Source organism: Seriola aureovittata, chromosome 4 (assembly GCF_021018895.1).
Source record: "Seriola aureovittata isolate HTS-2021-v1 ecotype China chromosome 4, ASM2101889v1, whole genome shotgun sequence".
Taxonomy (NCBI): Eukaryota; Metazoa; Chordata; class Actinopteri; order Carangiformes; family Carangidae; genus Seriola; species Seriola aureovittata.
Window position 1 is genome coordinate 16335609 of NC_079367.1, and position 10231 is coordinate 16345839.

Here is a 10231-nt window from a genome sequence, read left to right on the forward strand (position 1 = left end):
CTGATCGTCAGGTAAAGGCCAGGAACTCTTTCACATATTGATTTTCTTGTTCGCTGCGTTAGACTGAGAAGGGAATGTATGTAAAATGAGTTTTATTGAATTATATAAAGACATGTTCAGTATTTTACTACTATTTTTTTCATTCTAGTAGGAAATTCTTATGTATTTCTCTCACCTCTCCCTCCACAGAAAGATAAACATGCATCTAAAAGTCCTGCTCTTCACCCTGTCCTTCTTGACAACTTCAGGTATATATTTGTCCTCAAATGTCATTTCATATCCTTTATTGTTGAAGGGATTTTTTTTCATTCACATCTGATTTCTTTGTCTGTAGCATACCCACTTCATCGTAACACCAGGGACGCAACCTGGACTGATTCAAAGGCCAACCAGGCTCATGACAAGATAAACCTCACAAAGGATGTGGAGTGAGTTGACCTGAAGTAAATTTGCATCCACACACACAAGTAAAGGTGAATGTTTGAATTGTCTTTATAAAAGGGTGCTTCTGTCTGTCTTTACAAGTAGGATCTACAAGAGTCACATAGACAGCAGTAGCCTTTACAACCAAGAAGATGATGACGACAATAACCCTGTGGCACGGGAGATGCAGCGCAAACTCAACATGGAGTCAGAGCGTCTGCGTATCCGTCTGCGCCAAGAGCTGGCCGAGCTGCAGGAGAAGTTGTCCCCATCTCCAGCCCACCTCAGCTCCACCCTGGCCAACATGAGGGAGCGCCTGGCTCCCCTCACCCAGCAGCTCCAGAGCTCTCTCAGCAGCAACACCCAAGATCTTTGTGGCCAGCTGAGCCTCTATCTTCAGGGCCTGGAAACAGCAGAGGCCCAGACAGAGGCCAGTCCGACTCTCTACCAGGAAGCCTTCCACTGGATGACACAAACCCTGGAGCACAGCAGCTCTAAGATGGCTGACATCATCAGCGACTTCCAGACTAAAACTGTCGGGGAGATCGAACATCTGAGAGGGATCAGTGCTAGTGAGGAAGAGGCAGACAAGTCAGAGCTCTGGCAGGTAGCGAGCTCCAGGTTGGGACAGGAAGTAAGTTCACTGAGGGTGGAGATACAGAACAGGTTGGAGGCTCTCAAAGTAGAGCTTGCTGCTCTGCTAGAAAATGCGCAGCCTACTAAGGCTGAAGTGAGAGGCAGTATGGAGCGGTTCTGCCAAAATGCAGCCCTGCAGAGCCAAGTGATTAAGGCCCGGATAGAAAAGGTGTTTCAGGAGCTGGAAGGGGAGCTGGAGATCCAGAGAGCCTCCAGCCTGTCTCCCTCTTCTTTCTCCTCACCCATACAGCCTGGTGCTGCTCTACAGGAGGACTTCTCAGTTAAACTCTCTGCTCTGATCCAGGACATTGTGCACTTAGTGCAGTGACAGAGACACCTGTACATTTTTTAAAAACATGAATTCACTGCCATTATGGTCGCATCAAAGTGATTCTTGTCCATGAATTTGTTTTTGTTTTTTTGTTTTTTTGTTTGCCACTGTAGCAGCCAAGTAAGTAGCCTGTATTTATGAATGTATGGATTTGTTTTGATTGGTGTGTTAGTTTCATTCTGTATGTGAATGATTGTGTAATTGTCAGTATATGTTTACTGTACCATGTAAAAAAAAATGCTGCCTGTGGAGAGTAAAGTTACTGGTGATACAAATCAACTATTGCTATTTTTGAATTATGTGATCAGTCACAAAGTTCAACAACAAACGAATTTTAAACTTTATTTTCAATCTGTACAAAAAAAAAAAATTCCATATTCACATTTGCTCAAAAGTATGTTTTAAGCAATGCAATTGAGATTCTGTACAAGGCACCCAAAGACACCTATAAAATTGTAGAAATATTGAACAGGTAGACTCTCAGGCATTATCAAAGCAAAGTTATACTTAATAAAATATTATATAATATTATAAAATTTTAAAATTACTCTGTTCATAATTGCTTCTTTAGTTAATGTTTGTTTATCACACATTGTTCAAGCCTGACTGTTCCTCCATTACCAGTAAATGGCTATTGAATGCAGCCGCAGTAAATATAGACAGAAAAGGTTATTTGCTTCGTTTCCATGGTCACCTGACAAGAACATTTGGTTATTACTGAAAAATCACAACATTATCTGATTTTATGAGGATATTATGAGGTATCAGGCGACAAGGCAAAGACAGGTTGCCGGTGGATCTCTCAGTCAAAGGCATGAGGTAATGCTCCCATCCAATAAAATTTCTTCAGGACGAACCAGCCACCCAGAACCAGCAAGGCAGCAGCAGCCGAGCCAAACACCACCCCCACCACCAGGCCCGTCACATTCACATCATCCTTCCCTGATGGCATGTCATTACCTGATGCACACAGGGGGAGAATAATTAAGATTACTTTCGGGGTTGACCAGATCTCCCCATATTAGGATATATTTCTGGATTTATGATGTGATTAAAGTATACTCACTGTAGGCGGCTGCATAGGGCCTGTCTGTAGTGAGGGAAGATAAGAGAGTTACTGAAAAGGTTTATCTGGTGATGTCGTTTGGAAATCACAGGAACACTTTTAAAAGTACAAATTTTGCAAACAGGTCAAACCTTGTCGAGCAGTGTAAAGAGGTCCGACTGAAACAGTGGCTGATTCTCTGCTTTCTCCTCCAAAGGGAGTCAGAGATCTTTTTCTTCTGGTATTACAGCCCTGAAAAACAACAAATATCCAGTCAGGTTCAGTTTGAGTTATGTCACATAATGCACTATGACTTTTCAATATACATTATAAGCTTATGAAATAACCTGTAATTTATTTGTTTTATTTTGTGATAAAACTGAAAAATAAAAATCAGAACATGCCGTGGTGTCTTGAGGGTTTAAGGTGCTAACTATGAAGCGCAACATCTGTGCATTGAATCTGTCCGAAAGACTTTTCTTGCAGTCAATGACCACCTCTCCCCCTAGATTTCCCTCTCATTCCCCCACTACCACTTATCTAAAATGGGCATGAAATGCCCACAAAATTTCTGTTACTCCACCAGTGTGACTTATTGCCTGCTCAACACTGAGAGCAGATTTCTTTTCTTTATCTATATTGATTCCTCAGATGCAGAAAACAGGTTAGTTATAGTATGGTGGTATATTGTATCATTCGAAGCTTGAGGGAACCTTTGAAAGTCGCTTTACCAAACTGTGTTTTCATTACGTTCTCTGATGCCTTTAAAGTAAAGTCATTTGTTTTTGACTTTTCAACTTACAGACAGCAGCTCTTGACATTTGCTGGGCTCACAGAGTCTCAGTATGCAGTGCAGGTAGATGCTGGACTTTGGCTGGTCACGGTGCTGAACAAAGCGGAAGGCCTCAAAGTTGAACTGGGCAACCTTGGAGAGGCCATTGCTTATCACAGACGTCCTTTGTTCCACTGAACACCTAGTGGACATCAAGGTATTTTTAGTACATATTTTTAAAATATGTGTGAAAGTCCTATTTTTTTCCCACATGTATGAAGCCATACTAATGGTGTGTGCTTCCATACCCGGTGAAGAAGTTGTGCTGCTCACTGTGCGACATGTTGTAAGGAGTGGGAGTACTAAAGCAGTGATCCAGCAGTACATGGAAACTGAAAATAGGACAATGGGCCAATAAGTTACTGTTTGCCAAAAGAATACACTGTGCTCACTTTTACCTCAATATTTGTTTTCTGATACATAAATTTACTATGAGCAGCCAAATGGGCTTTACTTACTTTCCTGTGAGGTTAACAGCCTTAACCTCCACATAGATCCTGGTTCGTAGCTCAAGTCCTGTTGAAGGTACCACTAATGGATAGCCATAATCAGAATCCTGGAGAAATGAGCCGTGGAGTAGAAATAAATTAAGAGGAATCGCTCTGAAGTGTATCTAAAATCTGAATGCCAGGTTGTACTTACATTAAAAACCGCCATTTTTAATGTATCAATAAAGGTTCCATTATTATCGCTGGTCGCCACTGAGACTGAGGAGCTAAAAAATCATGGAAAAGAGAAAAAAGAAACGTTCAGATTTACTGTATGTTCATGTCAGCGTCATGTGATGCCTCTGTTAAATCCCAAAGAGATCAATTAACAGTTTGCCTGAGGAATCACACAAAGTAAGCATTCCTAGTACTCACGCCACAATCTGTGTGTTGTTGATCAGGTACTCCAGTGGGTAGCGGCAGGAGAAGTGATAGTAGAGGTCTGTGGAGTAGCTGATCACCCCCTGGTCAGATCTGGGTGTGTCAATGTACCCTGTGATGATAACTGACTGGATACTCAGGAAGCTGCTGAAGGGACCCGTGGGATCCGGGATCTCATCCACAATCTGAACAAGACAGTAAAAGATACAATCAACACACAGGCTTTTTACATGGTGTCAAATAATTCTATATGAAGAATTGTCCATCTAACATCCATTTATGTGTCATTTTTCTACCTAATCCTCAGCATCTTCTACAAGAAACCTTCTGACCTGCAGGGAATGGCGACAGGGGTTATCCAGACTGTGGTTAACAGGAAGCTGGTAACGGATGATAGGAGGATCCACACTGGTGTCGACAGAGCCCCGGCACTCCGAATTGTTGTGTTTCCCATTCAGAGCCAGGTCTGTGGTGTTGAAACCTGCCCACTGAGCCGTGCACAGGTTGATCTCCAGAGTGATCAAACTGGTGCCACAGTCAACTGTCAGGTCTGAGTTTACTACAAAAGAGAGAGACAGAAGAATCAAGGAGATTTAAAAGATATGTTTTATTATTGTGATTTTTTTCCCCATTGAAAACATAAGGAAAATTAATATAATTAACCAGTTGCTGTGATGAGATAAGAAAAATCCATAACGTTGAGCAGGGGAAGAAGTCACCACAAATGACATCTGCTCTGATCTGTGCGGAATGCTTATATAAAACAAAATAATCTGTCCCAGTAAAAGTTAAGGTTATGCCCACCTGGGGTCCTCTCATACTCAGAGGAGCAGTTGTAGAGACAGACTGCAGGCTGCAGGAGCACAACCAGCAGAGGGAGACAAAGGTAAAGAGTCATGCTGTCTAGAGGCGGCTCTGTTAGACTGACCAGTCCTGTATTTGTGAAGAGAAACAATAACAGAATCAAAAATAAATAACTCTAAAATAGGATTTACAGCTGAGTCAGAGTAGATACACAAAAGTGCTTGCAACTATTATAAAAAAAACAAACATAATTTTTATGTAAGTGCAATTTTCAGTGCCAAATTGTTCTGCAAATCTTGGTTGGTAATGGTTGTTATTTTCACTAATTCATAATGCCTAAAATGCAATTTAAAATCAGTGAATGTCAAATAGAGACCTATGTGACAACCTGAGGAGGGTCTTACCTTGCAGGTACCTGAGCAGGTGTTTGTCACAGACCTTGTCATGCAATGGGATTTTTATAGAGTTAGACAGCCACCTAATACCACAGAGGTGGGACTCTCAAGCCCTCCCCTCAGCTAATTATAGATACCTATGTGCACAAACACATACACACACACACACACAATTACAAAATTACACACACCTTCTCCATGTTTCCCCCATGACTTCTTGATTAGACAGCAGCAGCCCCCGGCAGGGTTCACTGTCAGATCTATACCTGGCAGATTAATATGTCAGTGGGTTTTTGACACAGATCCCTCAGGTTAACTGCTGTCTCACATTTCCCACCATTAAAAACAATTATTAAAGAATGGAGGTGAAAGTTAAAGTTGCTGGCTGGTTATGCTGAAGCAGATGAGTTTCAAACTTTGATTCAATGTACATATTTATTGCTAAATAAACAGGTTACATACCAGGGAAAGAACTGTATTTTGTACCCATCAGTTGGCCATGAAGTGATTTCATATATTCTCACTAGATTCAGGGAACTTTACTAAAACCCTGCAGGTCATTGATTAGCACAATTTAAATGCTTTTGGTAAAACAATCGCTTAAAAGAGAAATGATTAAATTCAATATAAATTCATTTTATCCTAATTCTGAATTTACTGTATTAAATACCCCCTGATATACTCTATTAACTTCTAAATCATTTAAGAATTTGTATTCAGAGCCAAATCTCAAAAGGGAGACATACATTTTCCAAGATGTAAAAATCATTGTGTAGAGATGCATTGCGTTGAATAGTGGAGTCATGACTTGAATGAAACACCTTGAAGACTTGAAAGGTGATCATGATCGCCATAAGCTATGAAGTACTCAACCAACCAGGAGTAAGCTTTGTTAATTTCCCTTGCATGTCAAACCTCTCCTCTATTGTTTCTTTAGAACTGCATTGGAGGTGAGTATAGCTATAGGCCACAACTGTTACCGCTCAACTGAGAAGCCCCCATTGTTCCTCAGAAATACAGGATGAAAAGGAGCATCAGTGCTTTTGCCAAAATGCCTGTGGTGAGAGGAGACATTTGTTACACTATCCATAGATGCGTCACTCTTTTACAACCTCTTCATTTCGCTTCTGCATCCAGGGATTTTACCTCCCAGGACACCTGTTTGGAAACATCTTGTTTGCCATTCTTTTGCATTCTAATCACATTCTCCATTTCATTTTCCTGTAATCCCTTTCGGCTGCAGGGTGAGAGAAAATTGCAGGTTATGTAAGGGTGTCTGGACATGATGTCCACCTGTCCATAGGTTGAGGGGTCATAACAAACCACAAATAATCCCTAAATCAAATAATCATGTAAACACATAATGTAAAATTCGGACCCCAGAATTGTCGCTCCCCCATGAAAACCATGTATCTCCAATCAGAGGGATTTTGATATATGAACTGAAGGATCAAGAGTTTTTTTATGGGTTGGAAAAATATTCCTCAGAGAAGCTAAATAATTTATTTAAAAATAAAATAAAATGCATTGTCACAAAGTAAAAGTTGTCATAGGATAGCAGCAGTATGTGAATTCTAACATAGAAATATAATAGCACATGATGGGTACATGATTATATCATTAATAGAATAGCACAGATCAGGATAAAGAAATTAGTCATAGAGTCACCATTTTTAATAGGGAGGCTACAGTCTAAAGTTAGAATGACCAGACTGCCAGGATTATAATCACAATGTGTTGTGGCAATGATTAGAGCACATCTTTACTGATTCCTTTCATCGTGCATGACAATGGTTAGTGACATACAATCGCTTTAGAAAACAATGAAAACAAGGCCCTGGGGAGAACACAGATTTAGTATTGGAAGAAAGAGGATACACTGGGAAGCTTGTGAGGAGACGGTACTGTACTCTGCAGGCATGTGCAGCAAAGCAGATCATTAGTGTAGCTAATGACCCCTCAGGGTGTGAATATCACATAAACTGAGTAATAAATATGTTTCCTGCAACACTCCAAAGTTGCAGAGGAGTTTTTTGTCTGTTCTGCCTACGAGAAAGAGTTTACAATGTTTACTTGTGTAGCAATAATTAGCCAAATACATTTCCTCTTATGACATAATGCTGTTATGTTTGAAATTATAAACCATATGAAATGTTTGCGGGTGAGGTTAAATTGCTAAGTGTCGTTCAGTGGTGGGAGAAACATTCAGATCCTTCATTAAAAGAATCAAACAGCCTAAGTTTCACTTAGATACAACTTAGGCTTAAAGTAAATAGCCAAAGTTTTACTTAGCCTAAGTATGAATTTAAAATATTTGAAGTATACTAAAAGTAAATGTACATCATTGAACGATGTCCCCCATGACTATATAGTATTGCATATGGCAACACTGGATTGCTAATACTGATGCATGGAAGTGTAAGTAGCATTTTATCATTTTACCTGCTGTAGCTGCTTCGTATTTATAGTTGCATGTTTTAGTCCAGTGGTCCCAACCTAGGGGTCGGGCCCCTCCAAACAGACACTAGATAAATCTTAAGGTGTTGTGAGATGATAAATGGGAAAGAAGAAAAAGCTAAATTCTGCTACTCATTTTATGCTACTCAAAGTAGCATAAAGTGGAAGTACTCATGTACCATTACCTGAGACTTGTACATAAGTACAGTAACTGTTGAGCGTCGTCACTGGCCAATAACTGATTCATTTCAAAAGCAAGTCGCTGCTCTGCCTTATTTCATGAGTAGTATGGTGTCATCTGCTGGCCAAAATTAGACAGAGCACAAACGCCTTGTTTTTCTCTGGGTCTAATGGACTTATGAGTCACTAGTGCTGGAGAGTTCAAGCCAAGAGACACAACTTCCTCCCCAATGAACACACAGCGGTCCAGTGAGAGCCATTGTTTATTTTGTTCTCAGAAAAACTCCAATCATTATCCATTCCAATAAACAAAAGATGTACTAAATAATCTGGAGTAAACTAAGACACAACAACACCTGTAGTAAACAGAAAACCGTGTTTCTCCCTGAACCACGAGCCACTCTCTGACCCAAAGCTGGATTACCAACTGGGCAAAATGAGCAACTGCTCCAGGGCCCTGAAAGCTCTGGGTTATCTGAATATTAACTGAAATTTTGCACTTAACTTAACAAGACAAGGGCCTAAAGGTGGATCCTGCTCTTGAGGTGCTGGATGAGGGTCAGTGTTAGAAGCTTTATTTTTCAGTTTTGTGCTAACATATCACATATTTCTAAATTATTTTGTGTTTGATTAAACAACCAAATAGAAAATCTAGGTCCAGGTAGTATTCTGGCAAATAACAGCTACACATATTGCACAAAGAGTAAAAGAAACAGAGGGCAATGGGAGCCCAGTAACTCATTTTTGCTGGGCCACCTAGCAGGTTAATCTAAATGTACGTCTGCCCTAATCCTGATGGAGACATGTTTATCTACAAAAGGATTACAAAAAAGTCTGCTCATACATCAATTCATACAGTTTTTCCAATGCTTATACAACATGACAGGATGAATTATTACACAATAGCTCCTATATATATACAGCCCAGCATTAAAGTCCTGCTGTGAAATTATCCATGACACATTTCTATTTAGCATAAATAATCTTCGATCCTTTTGCACTACAATAAACATATTGGTGACGTGGGAAAAGCTCAACGGGGGCAGTGTTTGTAACACACAGTCACAGCTCTTCATCACATGACGGAAATTTGCGTGCGCCGGCCAGTAATCAAATGAATTTTAGACGCTTTGAAAAACCAAAACAAGGAAAAATCCATCCAGGTCACACATGACAAGCATCCAGAGGCTCAGTCTGACAACAAGCCTCCTACATGACAAACACACTTGTGTGTCTGCTTGGAGACAGACAGAAGGATGGCCTGAAGCCAGGTGGTAGACAACAGAGCTACACACAGAAACACAGCCTGTGATTGTGTGTCCTCTCTCAGCTCTCCAGAGAGGAGCTGCTGTTCATTACTCCGCTCGCAAGGTCATCTGTTGATGGCTTTTATTAAAATCATACAACACAAGATGAGGATAAACTGCAGGCTGTGGTGAGCTTGAAGCTGACCTCTTCTCTGTCTTTTTTATATGTCTTGTAACAACCTCTCCAGATTTAAATCTTCCATCATCTCTCCATCACATATTCAGCCCATCATCATCATCATTTTTTGTTGAATTGTTTTTTGCTCTTACAAATCTTCAGTTTTTACTACATAATATTTTTTTTCTTTTCGGAATCTCTCATCTGTATTTTCTAAATTTTTAAGTTTCAAAATACAAATTTTGAAGTTTATTTTACTGTTAATTGTTCAGTGCTGTGTTGAGAGCATGTGTTGTTATATGGTTTAAACTGGGAGGTGTGTGTGGTTTAATGGCGTTAGGTTGTGGCATATATCTTTTGTAAAGATGAGGAAGTAATTTTTGATTTTGGTGAGAGCGTCTGAACTATAAGTGTATAGTTAGTGTATTACAGTAGAGAAATGTGTGTAAGCAGAAGAGAAAAGCTGAAATAATAATAATAATCGATCTGGGATGGGTGTTCAGTTGGGTTGATATCTGGGAACAACATTTTTCAGGCCAATAAAACCATTCACCGACCGTTTGTGAACTCTGTATTTAACAGAATAAAGGTAACTTTGCATCAATTTGAAGTGACCTGTCCCCTAATGCAGTGACACACATACAAGTTGACTTTCATAGTTTACATCAAAACCTTTACATACTTTTTTTTTTCTTTTTACAAATCTAGGTTTATTTAAATCCCATTATATATGAGCTGTCTGCCTTATTCTGTGCCATTTGCTATTTGAGCTGAAGTGAAGTCCAATAAACCCACCACATGAATAACACAGAAATATTACAATGAACCTCATTT

The 10231-nt window shown here is 39.9% G+C and overlaps 2 protein-coding genes across 4 annotated transcripts; one reads left to right on the top strand and one right to left on the bottom strand.

The window, feature by feature from the left end:
• On the top strand, nucleotides 1-2839 carry zgc:162608 (uncharacterized protein LOC100037332 homolog). Of its 3 annotated transcripts, XM_056374452.1 has the most exons (4): nucleotides 1-76; nucleotides 190-248; nucleotides 335-428; nucleotides 526-2839. In XM_056374452.1, exons 2-4 carry the CDS (start codon nucleotides 200-202, stop codon nucleotides 1385-1387), a joined length of 1005 nt encoding a protein of 334 aa, XP_056230427.1. In that variant the 5' UTR covers nucleotides 1-76; nucleotides 190-199; the 3' UTR covers nucleotides 1388-2839. The 3 variants fall into 3 exon arrangements, with proteins under 3 accessions (XP_056230427.1, XP_056230425.1, XP_056230426.1); XM_056374450.1 differs by lacking the exon at nucleotides 1-76 and having other exon boundaries at nucleotides 96-248; XM_056374451.1 differs by lacking the exon at nucleotides 1-76 and having other exon boundaries at nucleotides 97-248; nucleotides 529-2839.
• Nucleotides 1719-5072, bottom strand: LOC130167728 (zona pellucida-like domain-containing protein 1). Its single transcript, XM_056374209.1, has 10 exons — nucleotides 4941-5072; nucleotides 4469-4695; nucleotides 4131-4321; nucleotides 3910-3982; nucleotides 3726-3823; nucleotides 3516-3599; nucleotides 3238-3409; nucleotides 2588-2687; nucleotides 2457-2480; nucleotides 1719-2413 (listed from the first exon to the last, which is right to left on the bottom strand). Exons 1-10 carry the CDS (start codon nucleotides 5032-5034, stop codon nucleotides 2193-2195), a joined length of 1284 nt encoding a protein of 427 aa, XP_056230184.1. The 5' UTR covers nucleotides 5035-5072; the 3' UTR covers nucleotides 1719-2192.
• Between the last annotated feature and the right edge of the window lie 5159 nt (nucleotides 5073-10231).

Coding starts and splice junctions, on each gene's coding strand:
- zgc:162608 (XM_056374450.1), top strand. CDS start 161: ATGTATTTCTCTCACCTCTCCCTCCACAGAAAGATAAACATGCATCTA. Junction 249..334: donor GTCCTTCTTGACAACTTCAG/GTATATATTTGT, acceptor CTTTGTCTGTAG/CATACCCACTTCATCGTAAC. Junction 429..525: donor AACCTCACAAAGGATGTGGA/GTGAGTTGACCT, acceptor TGTCTTTACAAG/TAGGATCTACAAGAGTCACA.
- LOC130167728 (XM_056374209.1), bottom strand. CDS start 5,034: ATGACTCTTTACCTTTGTCTCCCTCTGCTGGTTGTGCTCCTGCAGCCT. Junction 4,696..4,940: donor TGAGTATGAGAGGACCCCAG/GTGGGCATAACC, acceptor TCTCTTTTGTAG/TAAACTCAGACCTGACAGTT. Junction 3,983..4,130: donor AACAACACACAGATTGTGGC/GTGAGTACTAGG, acceptor ATGATTTTTTAG/CTCCTCAGTCTCAGTGGCGA.